The sequence below is a fragment of the Ceratotherium simum genome, chromosome 10 (genome assembly GCF_057802395.1).
Source record: "Ceratotherium simum simum isolate JZ-2026a chromosome 10, ASM5780239v1, whole genome shotgun sequence".
NCBI lineage: Eukaryota > Metazoa > Chordata > Mammalia > Perissodactyla > Rhinocerotidae > Ceratotherium > Ceratotherium simum.
The window spans coordinates 13487722-13509206 of NC_141909.1; the positions used below are offsets into that span (position 1 = coordinate 13487722).

The 21485-nt window shown below is 42.8% G+C and overlaps 1 protein-coding gene across 5 annotated transcripts in view; it reads right to left on the bottom strand.

Moving 5' to 3' along the window:
* The window catches only part of FARP1 (FERM, ARH/RhoGEF and pleckstrin domain protein 1), a 291100-nt gene that overhangs the window by 54897 nt on the left and 214718 nt on the right, over positions 1-21485 (bottom strand). For all 5 annotated transcript variants that reach the window (XM_087435901.1, XM_087435902.1, XM_014781832.2 and 2 more), the window contains 8 exons: positions 18571-18668; positions 13777-13891; positions 12549-12696; positions 10213-10308; positions 8577-8740; positions 7791-7859; positions 5300-5375; positions 3901-4150 (listed from right to left, as the gene is read on the bottom strand). In XM_087435901.1, the coding sequence (XP_087292027.1) occupies positions 3901-4150; positions 5300-5375; positions 7791-7859; positions 8577-8740; positions 10213-10308; positions 12549-12696; positions 13777-13891; positions 18571-18668 (1016 nt within the window). The remainder of the gene's footprint in view (positions 1-3900; positions 4151-5299; positions 5376-7790; positions 7860-8576; positions 8741-10212; positions 10309-12548; positions 12697-13776; positions 13892-18570; positions 18669-21485) is intronic.

Below are 21485 nucleotides of genomic sequence, written 5' to 3' on the forward strand. Positions count from 1 at the left end.
TCTCACAGAAGGCAGAGGGCATGGAATGTGGAAGGGTGGAGTCTGTTGGCTTTCCCTGACCTCTGCACAGTGAGAGACCACATCACCTCAGTGAACTGGCTCCACCAGGTTCAAATGCTTACGTTTACTCCCCCACCAATGCTCGGGGTCTTTATTTGTGCGGTACAAGCTCGCTCAGAGGCAATGAATGAATATTCTCAGTACTTCAGGATATGTGGCTTTTGAACAAACCACATTCCCTCTCTTTTAAGCACCATCAATCACACCAGGGTTGTTGCTTTCATCAATACTGGCCAAGAAGCAGAAACTGAGTTGATTGGCTGGTACAAAACCAACCCGAGAAAAACTCTATGAGCGACCCTAAGAGTGGGAAATCTCGTCAATATGCAACTGAGTACCCCACCGTTGATCAGCAGCTTTTAAAACACTTTAGACACGATCACTTCATTAGAAAAAAGCAAAACAAAATAATTATTGGAGCCTGTCTTGCTTTGGAGGTTTACATGCGATGATTCACATTATATGCTGGGTGAGTTGATACCTGTTGCTCATTGATATTTTATTCTCAGACTGCTGGATAACTAGAGGTAAAAAGAAAACTCATTTGAACAAATCACCTTCACAAATAAACCACAGGATTCCAAATGTGACTCTGCTTAACTCACATTTGACTAAATTTTTATATAGCAAATGGACATCTTTTTCTAAGTCCAAAACAGAATGTGCAAAAACATGTTATTACTGCAAAAACCCCACAATATAAAAAGCAGTAGTGCTTCCTACCTAGTATGGACTGTAATGGCCTAAGTAAAGTCTACATGATTCCTGGTCTCCATGTGATTTTAATAATTAATCCATACAAAATTCTCAAAAATTAAAATATTGAATCAAAAAGGTCCTATTGCCAAGATGTCACATCAAGTAAAGAGCTGAAGCCTGGAGACCAGGGTTCTAGATTTGGCTTTGTCATGCAACAGCTGTCTGACTATGTGACGCCTCTCAACTTGTCAGAACAAGGTTTCTCATCCATAAAGTGAAGGTTTATCTGCAGGGATCTCTACGGCCCCTTCTCGCTTTACAATTCTGTGACTCTGTTAAATATAAAAATCTAAAGCAAGACATAAATAGACTACTTCAATGAACATCTTTCAAACCATCCAACAATCCATTTGATTCATCAGTCATGCACTGAATCAAATGATTAGGAAGACAGAACAAAAGTTTGTATAAAAATGGATTAAGTTTTCAGAATCTTTAAAACCAACTTCTTGACATTCATATGGATACTCATTTGTGAACCATGAGGTCAGTCAATACTTCTATTTGTAATATACTGCTGCCAAATTCTACTCAGTTTCCTAAACACGCTTAGCTCTTCCCCTGCGAGAAAGTCACGTGATGAGTTAGTAAGGCCACTGGCATGGTGGCACGTCAGGGATGCATCATTGTTACAATTCCTTTCAATGATTTTCTAGTTACTTAGGATCTAAAAATTTTACTCTACAATTTATCTTTTTAAAAAAGTACCAAAGACTGAAAAGTACTGAGTAACAGGCATTAAGAAAATCATTTCGTTTGTGAGGCTTTTCTTACTCTGCAAGCAAGCCAAAAACTCAGCTAACACTTTCAAAATATTCCACTAGATTCTAGAAGGCAATTGTGTCTGGCTGAGAAGTGACCCTGGCTGCCTAGCAGAACCATCTAGGAGCCCAGGCAGCACCCCAGACCAATTAGACCAAAATTCCCAGGCATCACTAATTTTTAAAATGTCCCAGGTGATCCCAATGCGCAGCTAAGGCTGAGAAAATGCAAGTTAAAACCAGGCTCTTCATTCTAAAATGCAGGAATGCTGAGTGAAGGCACTGGCATAGGTGAGCAAGATTTTAAAAGAAAGCAAACCTCTCACTGCTTACACCTTATTTTTTTCCTGCATAGCCATAAGTCACTGTTCCCGAGGGAAGACACTGTTCACAAGAGTGTGAACATTAAGAATGTGCATAAAAACCAACCAAAGGCAATGACACTGGAAAACGGTCCTTCTCTGTGCTGTGCACGATTCAGAGGCAGACATTTAGTTTGCTAACCTCTTGGTGACAACAGTGCCTATTGTGAGGTCATACTTTCTCCTGCGTCATTGCTCAATAGCATTTCTGTGTTTCATCACGAGATTCTGACAGCCAGAGTTATAGCTTCTTAAAACATAACTAACAATTTGACCCACCAGTGCAAACCCAAACCGAACCAGGAGGCCCATGTAAATTACAGTTCATGAAGATTTGACGACCTTTATATCATCTCATATGGAGTCTGGAAAGAAGAAATAACTCCAAATTCTTCCGATTAAAATATTCATTACTCTTGACTAAGATTTCACCAACACTTGATCTCAACTAGCAATCAACTCACATTTGGCCTTGAATTTTGTCAATTCCTCACTTTATGAGGCACAGAAAAGCAGCCCTCCTTTTAAAGAAGGGGGAAAAAGTACAACCAACACTTTTCCTGGGATCTCAATGTTACTTCAGTCCAAACACTCAACCATTTGGAGGGTGATCGGCATACAAAATTGACCATACAAGAAAATTTCCATGTAAATACAACACACTATACACATGATTAGATTCATAATAAAGTCTTTCTTCCCAGCCTTGAACCAGAAAGACAAACGAGCTCCCGGTAACTAGTCATTATGACTTGCTCTTTATCTTCCCCACCTTTTTTGGAAAGCAAGCCATCGTGTGAAGTTTTGTTTTTCTGAAAGACTTTAGAAGTCAGGCATACCCTATCCAAACATGTGCCTGTCCAAAACGTCCTCTAACGAATGTTGATTAAAAATTAACGAGTCACCAGAACAGACAATCTCCACTGAAACCCTGGACTCATGACTCCAGGCTCCCAACACTTGAAGACATGCCTTCTAGTCTCCTCACTCATCCTCTTTCTCCTCGCTTAGATGCAGGCCACCCGAGGACTTCTTACTTCTCGGCATGGAAGGGGAACCCAGCACTGCTGGATTACCAAACATGAGGGGTTGGCTCAAAGGGTTCACCATTTCAGAGTCTGAATCACTGGATTCAGTCCCACTGCTGGTAGAGCCCTCAGTCATTTGCAGGGGTGCCAGCTGGTCTGCCATGCTACTGGCACACACTGATTGCATGATGGGCATCTTTGAGGTTGGACCCACCTCAAGAGGTGTACCGTTAGCCAGCATTCTACCTTCTGAACCAGCCAGGCTGGCCAGTCCTCTCTTTTCATGGCCATCAAGTCTATCCATTGCCTCTGGGGTTGATGCTACCTGGCTAAGGATGAGTGGGTCTGTCTCTGACTTATTATATCTACTGGGAAGATTCCGTAAGTATGGCCTTTGTGAGATGGGGGAACAGTTTTCATAATGAGGACCCCGGCTTGGGATAGTATCTTCTCCTATATTTCTCTCTCTATGATCATGTCCATTTTCTGAAACATAGCCTTGAGACCCAGTCCTGTCCCAACTCATATTTGGACTTGAACATCTGCTGCTGGGGGACAAGGGGGTGGCCAGGGGACTGTGACTGCCTGAGCCCCTGAACATCTCATCTATCAGAGAGCTATGTCTTGGGAGTCGGGGGCTTCCACTTATATCAAAGGTTATGTCTGCTGAATCATCATCAAGGAATTCTCTGGAAGGAGGCCGGGAGGACTTCACAGAGTGAGGGGAAGCCCTGCACCTAGCCTCTATTTGCCTCTCATCCCTGGAGAGCAGATAAACACCACTGGTCAAATCACCCTCATAATTGTCATTTGTTTGGGACCGTGACTGGGACGCTTGTTCCCTGAGAAGGTCGTATTCACTATCTACATCACTGCAGTCAATGAAAGGAATGGAAGTGCTGCTGCCTCTAGCAGCCCTGGATGCTGGACCTGTGCTTGGCTGCGGGGGCTGAGGTTTATTCTGCTGGGTCCTATCCTTAACGACCTCCTCCTCTTCCTCCGCCATCGCCTTGATGGCTCCATCGGCCTTCTTGTTACCCACTGGGCTCTTCTGCAGAGCGGGGCTTTGGTGTGGCCCACACTCTGCGGCGGAAACGTCCAGTTCCTTCCCTTGCTGGCAGCTCTGGCCATCTGGGGAGTCAGCACCTTCTCCAAGTGTAAGGCTGGCACTCTGCTGAGCCTGGGTGGGGTGGGGGCAAGAAAAGGATGAGGGAGATGAACAGAAAAGGGGGATTGTTACACCAGAGCAGAAAACAAAGAGAGACACATCAGAGTCTAATTTAATAACATCTCCTTAAGCTTCAAGCATCCGAAAGGATTGCCAAGTAAAGGCTGTCCTCCACAGTGTTAGAAAAAAGCGCTGACAATAAGTGGGTACTCCTGAGTATGTTTGGTCAGGATCCAGAGAGTTCTTGCAGGGTGTGGAAGCTGACAATGCAGGGTCTCTGGCAGAACAAGTTAGGTACTGTCTCTGCTTTCTAGGACCCACAGTCTCATCGGGTTTCCAAAGTTTCTATGGAACAAGAGAGCCCTTCTAGCCTATAGGGGCTTCCCAAGGAAGTGCGGGCAGGAAGCGGAAGAAAACACATCATGGACCCCCAAAGGCAAGTTGACACAGATTTCAGACAAATGACAAAAACTTCTTTGTTCACACTTCTAAGGGTAGAATGGACAGGTTAAGGACTCTTTTTGGATTCACACAATGAAACCTCCTGCATGGTCTTCCCCAACAAAGTTCTTATTCTCTTGTAGAGAAAACCCTGAAAACTCACCCACAGACCGACTCCAGGGAAAATGAGCTCTTACCACCCTGAGAGCAAGAGTGATAATGTCTCTTCCTGCCAACTGTGGTCACTGCCCTGTAACACGAGCCCTGGGAACTCACCACCCAGTCCTGTGCCGGCGAAAGGTCCTGACCTTGGCACCGAAGGGGAGCTATGCCCATCAGTTGCAAAGCAGGTCCTGATCACTTCACACAAGTGCACCCATTTAGCTGGAGGGTGGGTTCAGCTCTACTGGCTCCGGTGGATCATTCCACCCCTAAGCTGAGTCCAGGCCAACAGAGCAAACTTCTCTGTGGCAAGAGCATGAGAGGGAGGATGGGAAGCCAGCTGAAAAAGGACACACTGCGGGGCCTGTGAGCCCAGGCTGAGGTGCACAGAGGCACAGAGCCTGCGTCTGGTCAGAGTCAGGGCACGCTACCAGACTCTCCTCTATAAAACACCTCAAAAGTGGAGGACAAAGAACCCGGAAGCATACTATGAAACACAGTGCTCAGCAGAGCACATTTGTGAAAACAGAGCTATCCTCGTATATGACCATTACTGACTTGTTTTGGCACTTCTGAACTCGGCTCTGTAGGCTGTGTAGCAAGGCTTCTGATGGAATGAATCTTGCTGTGTTTCCTGGGAGAAATCACATAAGACAGCTAAAATTAGGTGAGGTTTTCTTTTTTTTTTTTTTAAATGAAAAATAACAGCATTAGGCACTTCCTCAATAATGAAGGCACCGGCACCCAAAGTAGTCTGCATACGTGCTCCCTGGAAACAGACCCAGTCGTCCTTTCCATAACACTTGTAGGGTTCGGGGGGTCCTAAACCTTGAACAAGGCTCAGCAATCCCCTGCTCCTGTTCGAGTGGGACAGCTGGCTTGGAGCACTGGCCATTGAGCACTAACTTTCTGGTTATGGAAAAGTCACTGGGAGGGAGGAGGTGGCTGGGGCCGCACATGCTCTGAATTGCAAGCTGTGGTCTAACAATATGAAATCGATTCATGTATTTTGGGTAATGATTTTTTAGATCAGTTCTATAACAGAGGCAATCACCATGAATCAGCTAACTCTTTCACAGGGTTAAGTTCAGAGAAGAAGGCCTGCCCCGTGAATGCATTTATAGACTCAACAGTAGAAAGAATTGGCTTTACTGCCACTCATGCCTCTCCTTCATCATGTCCCTTCCTTAGTCTGTGGGTCCTCTCCTCCCCAGTGAACAAGCATTGGGAACTTTTCCCGTACTCAAATGCATGAAACTGTAAATATAGAGCGATTAAATTCCAATGAACGTCCAGCTTTTCTTCAAAATACTCCAAATTAATACACAAAATCTCTGGAGCACCCACACTCTGAATCAGAGACCTGAGCCACTTCTTCTGTGATTCTCAAAAGATTAATTGTGGATCATCCAAGAAAATTATGAGGCTTGTTATATCTAGATAAGCAGGCAAATAACCTTCTGAACGTTACATTTCTGGATACAGGGAGGGAGAAAGGACCCCAGATCTGCATCAGGAGAAATATACAAGGATGGTCACAGCAGCAGGTTTGTTTCAGCAAAAACAAAACAAATCACCAAACAACCTAAATGTGTATCAACAGGGAATCTGATAAATAAAATGTAATACCAAATGTCATTCATAATACCATAAAACACTTAAAAGAGATCTCAAAATCAGTGTAGGGATTAAAAAGCAAGATGCAGAATTGTGTACAGCATGATACTATTTATATAAATGAAAACACACCCCAGAGCGATTCTACATATCCTTTCTGGATGCATGAATACGGATAAGAGAAGTAACAGGAATTTGGCAACTGTTGCCTCTGGGGACGGGGAACAGAAACATGAGGCTATTGGTTAAAGGGGGTTTTAGCCATATCTGTAACAATGATAGCTACAAATAAGATAAGAAGGAAAAAAAAAAACCCTAAACAAATATGTTAAAACGTTAATAGTTAATTCTAAATAGTAGGAATATGGGTGTTCGCTGTATTCTTTGTACTTTATTGTAACTTTTAAATGTATTGAAATGTAAAAACAAAAATGTTTAAAAAACCCCCACATGCACTCAACAGTCCTTGGTGCAGGGTCACTTCACCCTCCCCGCTTCTATCTTAGTCCCTCCGGGTTCCCTGCTTCTCTCCCCCGGGAGGCAGAGCAATGTTCAGGAGCAGTGGGTTCCGGAGCCTGCTGACTAGGGGCTGCTTGCCAGCTCTGAGACCTAGCTAACCAGCTAGTTACTCGACCTCTTTGAGCTGCACTGTCTTTGGCTTTAAAAACGGAATAAAATAGCGCTGACCTCACAGAGCTGCTATGAAGACTCTATGAGTTAATAGATGAAAAGAGCTTGGAGCAGTGCCCAGCACATGAGATATAAGCATTTGCTAACAACAACAAGAATACATCCTGTGTCTTCTCATCCAAACTTTACTTAATTAAAACGTTTATAGAAAGGCTTTAAATTCAAATCCCAAATATTTAAGGCCCCACTGATGAGTAAGTTTTTTTGTGTGTGTGAGGAAGGTCAGCCCTGAGCTAACATCTGCCAATCCTCCTCTTTTTGCTGAGGAAGATGGCCCTGAGCTAACATCCGTGCCCATCTTCCTCCACTTTACATGGGACGCCGCCACAGCATGGCTTGAAAAGCGGTGCGTCGGTGCGCGCCTGGGATCTGAACCCCGGGCCGCCAGCAGCGGAGCACGAGCACTTAACCGCTAAGCCACCGGCGGGCCCCAAGTAAGTTTTGACGGTGCTTTATCCCACTGTAAACTCCTGTTCTTCTTCCCTCCCTGGCCTCTGCCAGCTTCCTCTTCTTCCTCACTTGGTGCCCTCAGTCTCCTCTTCTCATCATCCGCTGGAGTAAGTGCCCCGGCCCTCGGGCGCTCCCGTGCGACACTAAGCCAGCGCGGTGCACCGTGAGGCAGAGATTCTGTAACTCACCGAGCCTGGGTGAGGAGCGGGTGAGGAGCGAGTGCGCAGCGAAGCGCCGTTATCAGGAGAGAAGGACCTTCTCAGACCGTAAGTGGCTTCCGAGTTCCTCTTACCTCTCAAACTGCACTTTCTTATGCCCTCCTTCTTTCACGGAGTCCAGGACCTGCTTCTGAGTCCGCCCGCTAGAATGGAGACCACGAGGGGGAGGGGAGACACCAAGGCATCCATTTAAACACGTGACACGACACCCCATCACCGTGACTCCCTCCTGCCACAGCTGGGGACATGGGGGTTCTCAGCCAGCCAGGAGCAAAAGCAGCCCTAAGAGAGCCTGTGTTTTTGTGACCATTCTGCCCCTTGATATTTCCCTTAGAGATAACAGAAAATGTTCAATTAACTAAACCACTTAATAATCTTGTGTTTGGTTACTAATCAGCCACTCCAAGAGTCCACATGCTTCATAAAGGGGGGAATAATTTTGTCCACTGTATATCCCCAACGCTTAGAACAGTACTTGACATGCAGTAGACACTCAAATATCTGTGAAAAGAATGAGTGAAAAAGTAAAGTAGACAGAAGGTAGCATTTATGAAGCTACCCCAGATGTTAACAAGACACTTGCATCTACACAGAGAGGAAATCCTTTCTGAATTAGAGAGTCCCATTAGGAGTTACTGTGGCTGGGGAGATAGCCTCGTGGCTAACATTCAAGCAGAGCACGGAGAGTGTCTGCCAGGAGCCTGTGGGATGACCAGCACCCTGCCCGCTGCAGCTCCTGGGGGCCAACCTTCATCTATCTCCTCGCTGCACAACCCAGCCGCTGCGACAGGCAGCAGAAAAGAAAGGTCTCGGGGAAAATGTCCGCATGGCAATTGGAGAGGTGTGAGGGAGATCCTTACCTGAATCGAAATGATGACCCTCGACTAAATAGAACAGCCTTTGGCTTTGGTTTGGGCTCTTCAAAAAGTCTAAAAAAGGCATGATGTTCGACACAAATTTTCCAGAAGGACTTGCACAAATCCCGACTGGCCATGAGGAATTCCAAGGTATCCTGGTACGAGCTCTAAAAAGAGAAAATATCACTTCAGTTTTTTTCCATTACCCACAGACATTGGGTTGAAAAATAAGAAAATGGACAAAAACCAATTTTGTCCAATAAAATTTCAGTTGTGTATTTTATTATAGCATGATCACAAATTTACATATTTAGTAAAATATAGTTGTTGCTAATGACAAAATATGGTCATCATTCAACCATTTTCCTCCGCACAGAATTCCTTAGAGGAACTAACAGAAATCAGGGGTATTCAGCAGAAGTCAGAACATTTCTTTTGAGAGGACTCATAAACAAATTTTGTCTACTTGGCTTATATTTCTTTCTAAAAAAAAAAATCCAGGTACTGAAACTCCTTTTTTGCCTCCTTAAAATAACTGAAACACAATTCTTTCTGTTTCCCTCATGGTTCATGTCAACTTTGAATATTGGACTTAAGTCTTTTCTCTATCAAAAAGCCTATGGCTCAAGCCTCCAGGTGGCCCCAGGGACCATACAGGAAATGACCATGTTTTGCTGGAGCACAAAAGCATCACTCAAGGCCGAAAAATTCACGTCCTTTGATTCTGGAAAGGGGATATGGTAATTTTCTATTCTCAGATCGAATGCTCCCAATTTAAGTGGCCATATTATAGAAATGAAAGTTAGCACAGTCCTTCACGTTCCCAGCAGTTCCAACTATTTTGGAGGATCTCACAGTTCTGGGCAGTGCAGTTCCAACTTATGAACAAAGTTTGTGCTGCAATTCAGCCCTTTGGAACTCAAAATACGTTTTCCCATAGAAAGCAAGTTATAAAGGGTGCCTTTTCCCAGGTCAGGCCACAAAAGCCTATTTGATCCATACTGTAGTTAACCTATAAGCCTAGAATGCCATTTGTAATCTTTTTTCCATGAGAAAAAGCCCTCCAAGTTCTGGTTGGGGAAGTCAGCGATTTATCATCCATCTCCTCCATCGCCATCGCCGGCAGACAAAGAAGATGCTATTCTTCCTCCTCTGACCCAGTTCCAGTGTAAGTGACATCTTTAGGGGTTCTGCAGGAAGTGGTGGTGGGGGGACCTGGTTGGCTCATGAGACTGTGCTGTCAGACGTTTGGGGACAAGAGTAGGGTCTTGAGAGTTGGGGACTGCCGCTGTGTGGGCAGGGATATGGCAGAATGCTGAATGGGGTCTCGAGGCGGCCCAGCTAGAGATGCAACAACTGCACAGCTCTGGCTATTTGTCAGGAGGGGCTGCCCATATTTGCACAGGTAAGTGACCCTCCCCGCAGGCACATATCTGTGCTTCACATTCTTCACCTTCTGTCTACTGAGAATGGCAGCTGTGGAGGTACCAAGCATTTGGATACATCTCTCCGTACAGACACTCAGACACCTGAATAGCTTTTGGCCACAGTTTCAGCCTGTGTCCCAGCATGGCCCCTCCATCCCAAGGACCACAGCGTGGGCTCAGCGGGTCTCCCCTCCCTCCGGTGAGCCACTTACATTCGCGTCTGGGCGGAGCTTGATGAGAAAGCGCTTCCTCTTGAAGCTCAGCTTCCGCACCTTCGCCCAGTTGAAGGCATTGATCTTCGTGAAACCCTAAGAGAAAGGTATCAGCCAGTGAGCCAGGAAATGCATAAGAAGCAATGTGGGAGTTGGTGTGCTTTGCTTGTGGGGAGCTGAAAGCAGGGCTGATGATAGACCACTCAGTAAGAACGCCTTAGGCTGGAGAATTCCCAGGATCTGCAGCTATAGGATGATACCTGTTCCGTTCCTGGATCGTTATTTCTCACCAATTATATGATTTGGCTTTCCAACTAAGGTTGTCTCCAGGGAGAGAAGAGGTTGGCCGACGGAACGATACAGAGAAAGATAAATAAAAACCACGAAAACTACCACAATAATTAGCGACCATCACTTACGGAGTGGCAGGCACTCATCCTAAGGACTTGACCAACCTTCTCTTATCAAACCTGACACCAAACCCAGCGAGATTTATTATCTTCATTTTACGGATGTGGAAACTGCAGCATGGATATATTTTAATTTGTCCAAAATCACACAGTTAACGTGGCACAATGAGACTCCCGAGCACGTGCCTGAAACAGCAGCTGTTGTTAATATCTGCAGAGGCAACACAGCAGGGTAGCAATCACCCCCTTCGTCCACAGGGGTCTGGCACCCATGCCCACCAGGCTTCCAACAGCACAAGCAGGGCTGGGGAGGGGAGGCCCTGCCTTCAGTGTGTCTTCTAGGCCACAGAACACTCTCCAGGAAGGACTCACACATCCTCATCCTTGACAGCCAGGTGGGACATGGTGGAGAAACCGTGGGGAGTTGCCAGATACCAGCTCCCATCTGTCCTGTCATCTCAACTAAAATGAGAATTCCTCCGGAGTCCCCTTGAACACCAGGACCATTTATTTAAATTGGTAAGAAGGAAGCAATTAGGCTCCGGCAAGAAGATTAATTCTGAGATACAGCCTTTGTACATGATTAAATTACTGAGCAATTCTCAATATTTGGATTGTTTCAAACACAATCGAAGCAAATTATCTCAATTGTGAGACAATTCTTTTCCCCCTCTATGATTTTTAGAAATGATTAAGGGTTTTGATTTTGGAGTTTAATGGGAGTACTGAAAACTACACTTGGTTTGTGGTCGTTTTTTTTCATCAGGTACTCCTAGATGATTTCTGCAGGTCCAAAATTGTCAGGAAGTCCCCTCCTCAAATACCACCCTGCTCTCCCCACTATCCCATATGAAAGCCGGCTTCCATTCCTCTAGGGACGGGAGTCTGTGATGATTAGTGTCTGTCACAACCAGTGGATAACGGAGCAGAGAAGCACCTGGGCTATTTTGGTGAAATACAAAGGGAGAAATGTAACCAAACCTGGCAGAGCTCAGAAAAGAGTTTTTGGTCATGCACGTATTTACACCTTCAAAACCTGGTGAAATCTGACCCTATTTCATGAGAAAGGCAGATGCTTTATCCACTTGTTTGAAACCAAAGCACAGATGACCCACTTCGGTTAAAAGAAAAGCCTGGAGAAAACTTTTGTGGTGGTGAATATGTTCGTTGTTTTGATTTCCTTGGTGGTTTCACAGGATATACATATATCAGAACTTATCAAACAGCACACTCTAAATATGTGCATTGTACCGTATGTCAATAACGCTTCAATGAGGTTAAGAAAAAGAAGCATTAATCAATAAAACAGTACAACAGCAGTGTGATCAAGAGAGCACACATTTCAGAGCGCAGAAAATCATTATGTCCTTAAGTAAAACACAGGGAAGGATCCAAGTGCAGTGTGCGTTGTGCTGCAAAATTACTGTAGTACATGGACAGGGTGTCTATGAATTTATAAAACTGCTATATCTTCCAAGTGCATATTACACTTTTCTTTTTAATGAGGCAAATTTGAAATCAGAAATAAGCTGACAGGTAAAAATCAAATTAGGTTACCAAAAAAGGATCACATGAATATCATGTGCAAGTGTGGAAAAGGATTTGGGGATCTGAAATCTTGATTCCATTATACTATGTTCTAAGCATAGGTCTGAGGAGAGAGACAGATTTCTGCGACCCTACGAAATCAATAAATGCAAATAAATCTATATTTGTGGATTCTCCAACCAAAGCAAAGGCAAATGAAATAAGTTGAGGGCCTGGAAAGAAACAGAAGCCCTGAGATGAGGTTAGTTTTTCCCTATTTACCTAAAAATAACAATCAGAGGTCTTAGCTTGGACCACCCAACATGGAATCAGAGTTGAAGGTCCAACTCTAATCTCTCCATCACCAAGGGAACTGAGCTGTGTTCTAAATGCTCTTACCTGAAACACCAGAATTCCTGTGTTCGCCACAGCCAGGTTGATCTTAGTACCTTCCCTGTCCTTAGCAGGGTGCAACCGGATCCCATACATCTCTAGCCTACGAGCAATCTCCAGGAGTTGGAAATCCGATTCTGCTGGTGTTTGTCCACTGACAGAACAAAAATCAAAGAGAAAGGCCAGGTGATTTGAATTCCCTGTGTCTATTAATTTGAGATTAAGCAGCTTCTCTTGGGAAATAAAAAGGCATTTCATCACCAACAATGGGGTTACCCGATCAGATGACACCCAACCTCCCATTCATTATAACCCCAAGTCAAGCAGCTGGAACTAAAGCTCTATTGCTCGTGTAACACAAACCCCAAAAAGTCTATCTCAAACTTGGCCAGTTTTTTGCAATCTCAAAGAGTTTCCTTTAAGGTCACATAAAAGCAAAACACCATCGTGTTAAAACAAGGTTTTAGTCACTTACAACAGACAAACTTGCAAAGTTCAAGGCAACACTCTTTCATATCATCACCAGGACTCAAGTGCCTTCCTTAACAACAACAACAAACAACAACAACAACAACAAAAGGCACAGAGGATCCTTTGAAAGTATTTTACTGATCAAAACAAAAAACCAAAATGCAAATGGTACAAAGGTTCCAGATTTTCACGATATTCTTACTTTATCTCTCGTTGACCATGTCCCTTCCCGATCTCCTGTTTTTTTTTTTTTTTATAATTTTATTTTTTCCCCCAAAGCCCCAGCAGATAGTTGTATGTCATAGCTGCACATCCTTCTAGTTGCTGTATGTGGGACGTGGCCTCAGCATGGCCAGAGAAGCGGTGCGTCAGTGCACGCCCGGGATCTGAACCCGGGCCGCCAGCAGCGGAGCGTGCGCACTTAACCGCTAAGCCACGGGGCCGGCCCCCGATCTCCTGTTAATTGGTCTTACACTCTCTCTTTTATTTCAAAGCCCGGGGTGTCCTAAAATTCCAGTGTTACCTCGGTCTCACAGGAAAACAAACAAGGGGCCTAGAGCTGTGGTCCTGAGTGAGTGACCCGCATTCTGAGAGCCTAGGAAGAGTAACAACGCCCACACGAGCCCCTGTCTCTTTTCCCTCACCCTTTGCATATTTCTTCCCAATAGTTACTGTGTGTGTGTGTGTGTGTGTGTGTCCATGTATTTCGGAAGGACAGAGAGAAACAGCTCAAAGGAAACATGAAACAATGAATGAGACTTACATGTGGTTATGGTGAAACTCCACAATTTTGTCTTCTAGTGCATCTTGCTGAGGTATGTACTTATTTTTTGCTAAGTGCTCTCTGTCCGATGCTTCATCAAAATCCCCAATCTCGGCTACAAAGAGACAGAAAGAAAAACTGGCCATATATGATTAATACTCCACAATTTGTTATATTTCCAGTGGACTATTCCCCAGCTGACAAACTGGAAACCAGCTGACAATATAAGGCGATCCCAGCTGGTGGGTCTCCTAAGAGCCAGATGTCAGAAGATGGGATGCGAGGACATGTTTAACAACTGTGCCAATGTGCGATGATGGCTTCCACTTGTTCTCATCTCTAACAGTTAGAAAGAAAACTTCAGAATCATCTACCTTTAGCCAGACATGTTCCTGGTTTGTTTTTTGCCTCCTCACCCAACTAGGGGTCACTTCTGTTCTAGGCAGTAAATTCTTGATACATGGTTTATGACCTATGACTTCTACATAAGCCCTCAAATTTCAGGACTTTACAAAATCAACTTTTGAAACTCATGTATAACAATTATTAGTGCAAACCTCAAATGCTTTATCATATAGAGAAAAGACAATCATAAATAGTTATAAAGGTACATATTCTAGTTTGGCTAAAACAAATTAAAGTTTATTAAATTCTTACAGTCCTCTTCTCAGAAACGACTAGTCAGATTGTAAATTCTTATAAATTTTTCATCTACAAGAAATAGGATGCATATTTTTCTCATGTACCTCAACATCGTCCCCAAATTGCTGTAATCTGGCAATTTAAATGATGGCACTTTAAAATAATAATTGTACCTTAACAACACTAGCTGCAGCTCAGTTTATACCAATTTAATACCTCTGGTACGGCATGCCTTTTTCTTTTTCAAACATCATATAGTCTGTGTAACAAGCTTAATAAAAAGTAGCCTAATAACCAGAGCCCAGCTGTTTTGAGTAAAAGCAAGTAACTGTTGCTATGAAACCTACCTTTCATTTCGTCACGTGAAGCAGCTTGCCACACTTTAGCCAGTGCACCTCCAGTAATCATGCAGGATATGGCCTATACGTTGCCATAAATCGCACCTGCTGAGAATATTTGCTTTGCACGAAACAGTGCCAACTCACCTGGCACCAGCTGCCACTAGCAGAATCACTCACTCACTCTCTTCCTGCTGCTATGACAGATCAACAACACCATTTTCTAATTGCCTTTTCTGGACTAATTTCTCCCTCCTTTAATAGAGTAAAATTGCCACCCTCCATCACAGAAAACAGCACAAAGCGTGGGGACCTGCCTGGCCATATTGCCATCCTCATTGGTTGCCTTGATGATGGCGGCACTGACTTTTCTGTAATTCTTCCTCTCTGGCCTCAAGAAAGTGCAGTTCATTCTCATTATTCACGGTAGCTATGTTCTATAAATTTCCCATGAACACCGAATTAGCAAATACTAAACTACTGCTCCTAGGGGAGCTACAGGGTTAGGTTCCTGTGAGACTCCTGAAATAACATTTCTGCCAACTGACCTTGTTTCGTGTGTGTTTCTGTTGAAAGACATCATATTCTATATACATCATTGATTCGTTAACATTGAACGTGCAGCCAACAGCACTATAATTCATGCCTGAACGAAGTGTATCTAACGCTTGTATTTATTTTCTCCATGAGACACATCACAGCCTTCTCACGCTTAGGAACATCAGACAGCACTTCAACACTACGCTTGGGCACCATTGTAAACAGAGGAATCATCAAGAAAAAGCACAAAAATGCAAAAAGTGTGGCACTAAATAGACCGTGAAAGGAAACTCGTTTGCAGTATGAGGCTGACAGAAGAAGGCAGGACGTCGCCTCGTTCCACCTCAGCTAGAAACGTGTGCGCAGGGTGACAAATTTTTCACCATCTTGTGCACGTCTGCAAATGACCACGAAACCACCACAAGTATCGATTTTGGGGTTACAAATAAATTTTATAGAGGAGGCAAACTTGCAAATACAGAATCTGTGAATAATGAAGATTGACTGCATATGGGGACTCAGCTAAATCCTAAATTTCTTGTGAGCTTTAAGTTTGGGCTTCTTAACTCATATGAATTTTATAACACACTCTTTTCCATAATTCAATATAAAAGAGTTAAGAATTCCAGTTTTTCCTTTGGCATCAGGGTCAATACACCTAATCGTCTTTTCTTCTGAGTCACCTGCCTTTCAATGCCCTCTGAAAATGCAATGGCGGTATGTGACTATGAAATTCATTTTCTTTCCACGTGTTCTCTTCTTGGAAATGAAGAAACAGGCTCCTCCTTATGTTTGGAGACTTGGAGAACCAATAAATATTCAAGATAGGACTTAAGATTTTTAAATATTTTTATGCCAAGATGTCATATTAGCTTATGCATGTACTAAATTCCATAGCAGTCTACTCACAATAAAAAATAGGAACAACAACCCAAAACCTGTGATTTTACTCAATGAAATCTCATGAAGATATGCTTTGAGAAACCCATTTTGCCGCGCATAATTCTGCAAAAAATGTGGCCCTGCCATGCCTCCCAGCTACACAAGCGGAATTTCAACCTTGGGGCCATCTAGTGTCTGATTCTTCTCTTTATCAGCTTGTCCTACTTAATTAATTTATAATAAGTTAGAGAAAATGAAAAGTTTGAAATATTACAGAGGATATAGAAGGCTAGCAACAGAGGAGCAAAGGAAAAAATATAGAATATCTGAAAGACAACTCCACGCATTCAAATGAAAGAAGGGAGGAAAATGAAAATGATTTAGGTTGGGTATACGGATACCGATGAGGTGAACATACAGCTTAGCAGGGGTCATTTTCCATCAGCATTAATGTAGCTTCTGCAAAGGGGAAACGAGTCGACCACTCATACCTTACTGATAATATAAATAATTATCAATAATTTAAGTCAACACACTATTCAGAGAGGATTCTGTGAAATTCCTCCTTCCATGGCAAAGCGCATGGGTTGCATAAAAATGCAGAAGTGGGGCTTTATAAGATTATAAAAATATTGTGTATCACCAGTGCACATCAAACGGTATGTAAATAGCAGGAGCACTTCTGAACCTATCTGTTTCATTTTCTTTGCAGAACTCAAGATTCTCAAGGGATTTTGAGCCCCTTGTTGTGTCTGGGGAATTGGGGCCTACCAGACGAGCACGAGGTCTTCTGGGTACCAGTGAGCCTCCACATCCCGTATGTGTGAGTGAGAGTCACCGTGTTAACAGGCTTTAAAAAGGAAGGAACAGAGGAAGAAAAAGGTACAAGACTCAATAGCATCAGGAAGATTTTGAGTAATTTCTCTTCTGCTTACAAAAACCCCGGGGTCATAGACATTTTATGAAGTTACCATTCCAATAAGGAAGCGTCATTTGAAAATTTCTCATTGTTTGGAAAGGGAGGGCTCTAGGTGAGTGAGGAGAAAGAAAGGAGAGTAACGCGTATGGAACACCTAAGACGGGTTGGGTATTTATGCTATCATTTAATTTTCACAGCCTTATGAAAAAGATTCTACTACTCTTATGTTCCAAAAGAAACAGAGGCTGTGGGGTTAGTAACATGCCAGGATCATCAATCAACTAATTGAAACCAGGTCTGCCTGATTCCAAGGCCTCTATCTCAACTCTCACTGTGGGGAGTGGAAAGACTAAACACACAGGAAAGGCAAAAGTTATGTAACCTCCTGTGCCAAAGCTTCCCTATTTGTAAAATGGGAATAATAATAGTACTGATCTCATGGAGTTGTTATGAGAATTAAATGAGATAATATACATAGTGCTGGCACAGAGTAAGGTTTAATAAAGGATACTTATTTTTTGTTTGTTTTTCCTTTCTCACATCATTTTTTTCAAATTGGTAGGAAAACATCTATCTGCTATGTCTGGTAGATATTTAATAATGCCCAGATATAAAAAATAAGAAGATAAGCAGGGCCTATAGAAACACCTCCTCATATTAGACTAAGGTAATTTGTTAACTACTAGAAGTGACACTTCCTCTAAACCTTTAGAAATCTTGTTGACTGGGCAGTTATCAGAGTGGGGTGGGGCCAATTATATGGGACTACTTTGTATACAATGGAAATTAAAAAGTGATATGATAGCACAACTTTTTTTTAATACTAGTGCTTATATATGTTGACTTTGGTCTACACACATGATTACCTTCAGGAAACGTAATGTGGACATTCCATTTCAGGTAACTTCTGCCTTGGCCAAGAAGGAAAAAATTGCCCAGGTGAGTTGTCAGTAAGCCTTAGAATGAGCACAATCTAATTTGTCCTCTGTGTAGATTAAGAAAGTGAAATTCAAGCATCACTAGGATTCAGGCCGGCTTCATGCGTCTTAGCTCACTGAACTCTAGACAGCAGAAACCAAGAAGTGAAATCTTTGAGAGTTTTATGACTTACAGCTAACATGCCATATTCAAGGATGAATATTAAATCCAAGAACAGAACAGAACAAGTTGAGTCTACTTCGCCACCGTCCATCCATGCTTCTCCTTTGAGACAACTAAGATATTAACAATCGCGTACTAGTCCTTGAAAAAAGTAGACAAACATCAGAACACAGAATTCCTGGGTCAATGTTTGAGGGCTATGCATATTAAATGAAATTAGGAGTACTGTTTTGCACCTATAGGCATTCACGCTAACAGCAAAATCACACAGGACATTGTTATTGTGTTTAGTGAATGTGAGTTTTTTCCCCCATTAATCAGATCATTGTGCTATTTCCGACAAGATTTCTAAAGGAAACCGACAGAACTTACATTGTACAATGTGTGAGATCAAGAGAGCAGCGCTGGTGTCATTACACGTCAGCCTGCCCTGAGCCAGGTCTTGTTTCACCTGCAGAGCAAACAGGTACCTGCGAACACAAATAGAGACGGGCGTCACACGACGAGGGCAGGGAGGGTCGGCATCAAAGCCAGGGGCACTCCCAGCCACCTGTTCACACTGTGAGGAACTAAAGAAAGGTATATAAAACCAAGGAAGAGAAAGTCTGCACAGGCTGGAATGGAATGATGCCAATGACTGCAATGTAAACAGTGGCACCTCCCTAAAAGGACCGGGAGACATATGCTGCAATCTTTTCACACGATAAGTAATACGTTTCGTTTTATATGGAGAGATATAGCCATAAAAACATTAAGACTATAACGTACCACCCTATATGTTTTTGCAGGGTATAGCAAACATTTAAAACTTTTTCCTAGATCAAATATAATCAGAAATGGCTTTATGGCTCAGACAATAACAGTAGTTTATTGTAGCTAGTAAGAGCTCTGCCAACGGAATCGAAAAGCCAAGGGTGTCTTTTATGTGATGTAATGTTCACTTAGCTACTTCTATATGCCTCAGCTACTGGATCTGTAAAAATCAATTTATTGTAAAATTCTTTTCTTTATATTGTAGGATAAAGCAAGTAAACATTTTTGGTGAAAGAGAAAAGAAATTAAGTAAAAACAGTATGACATTAAAATTGATTCAAAAATATCAATATGAACTCATAAATTTTTAGAAAGATATTTACTAGTTTTGCCCATGGCCTAGAAGCAGTGTCACCTCAGAAGCAACCCTTAGCAACCAGGTTCTGACTCTCGTACAATTACCCATTGGAAGGACCAGAGGCGGGTCCTTGGAGAAACAGTAGACTCCAGGTGTGGGATAGGGAAAAGAGCATAGGGAGCCTGGAATATCCAGTTATGCCTGAAAGCAAGGTAGCTTTCAAGAATAAAAATGGATTTCATTAAAAAGGCAAAAGGAGCGTCCGGAAGGGGCATCCACTGGCCAAAGTGGTGACAACTTGAGTTGCACAAGAATGATTAAAGTGAATGGAAACACATGGAATTAACGAAAATTCAAGGGTTCGTAACAACACTCAAAAAAGAGAAAACGGGAAAAACTGAATGTATCACCATTTGAGGAGGCTACTAAGCAATTCTTTAGTCAAAAACTGGTAACCAAGGCAAAAAATTGGGCACGTAAGCTGCCTCTCCAGTAGGAAAGGTATTTCAGGATATATACATAGTCCAAGTGGATGACGCCAAATTTTATTTTGCAGAAAAATAATGAAAAGGTCAGAATGTCACCCCTCTAATTCAATGATCAATCTAAGCATCATGAATGAAATATGAAACACACAACATCACTCATGATAGATTCTAGCCAAAAAGGTTTAACTTGTATCTGTCTGGACTTTAGAACTAACTTCCAGTTTTCAGTAAATACAGAGGATTGTGGATTTAGCATCACAAGGAAGTAGCATCACAAGGAAGCAATCTGACAGATTCAGGACGCAGAATATTTTGTAGTACAACTGGTCCAGTTTATTCCACAGATGGGATCACGAGGAAAAAAAATAAGGAGGGACTCTGCCAGATTAAAATTAGTCCAAAGGACCTAATAACCAGATGTAATACGTGGTCCTGCAGTGTATTTCACTCTAAAATAAACAGATACAAATGACATTTGAGGGACAGATGGGGAAATTTGAGTATGGCCAGGGTATTACATGAGATGGAAAGAACGTACATATACAGAGAAAAAATCAGAAAGGACGTCACACTGAAATGTTAACAATGGTAATCTCTGGGCAACAGGAGTCTAGTATTGTCATCTTCTCAGTCTTGTTTGTCTGTATATCCTAACTTTCTACACTTTACATTTACTACTTTTATAATAACGAAAGGGTATTTTTAATTAAAAAAAAAAAGGGCTTTCACAAAACCAACTACAGAAGTTTCCAGAAGAATTATGGGGCCGGCCCTGTAGCGTAGTGGCTGAGTTCGGTGTGTTCCGCTTTGGTGGCCCAGGTTTGGATCCCAGCCATGGACCTATACCACTTGTCAGCCACGCTGGGGTGGTGTCCCATGTGTAAAGTAGAGGAAGACTGGCACGGATGTTACCTCAGGGCTAATTTTCTTCAAGAAAGAAACCAAGAGGACTAAAGAATTAAATGAGATAAAACAAGGAAAGCACAGTGACTAGAACAAAAACATTCAATAAATGTTACCAATTTTTTTTATATAAAGGAAAAACTAATTCCCTGTAAGTTATTTAAAAGTTCCATTATTAAGAACTAAAAATTACAGAGGCAATTCTGTAACCAGCAAAAAAAAAAACCCCAACAAACAAACAAAAACCATCCCAGATCTACCAGCTGACAACAGTTGACCTTTATCCAACCGCGCCTAATGTTTATTCTTGTTGTCATGTTCTCTCTTTCTGGAAAGTCAAAGGGAAGGCAGTGGTTATTGTCTTTTGAACCCAACAGTTCTTAGAGCTAGAGGCGTTAATTCTTACCTATGCGGTTAATTTTAAATAAGTAGGAGGGCTTTACGTTTTAAAAGCATTACACTCTGAATATTTTACACCTACCAGTTCAAACACGGGTCCTGTGTTCACAGGGACGGATTCACGGTCAGAGTCCAACAGGCTTTGGGGGTCTTTGGTGACGGTCTCGTGTGCACACTGGCATTGGCTCCTGACAGCTCATACATTTAGTTAGAGGGCAAGTGCCATTTTGAAGACTGCAGGAAGAACGGTCACCCCCTAATTATGCTGACTTCTCCTGTTCTAAGGCCCTTGTAATCTGAGAAAGACCTTCCTGGGTATTGACTTGTCTTAATGACAGCGGTAAGACGAGCATGCTGGCTGCAATGCTAACTTCAGAGATTCAGCA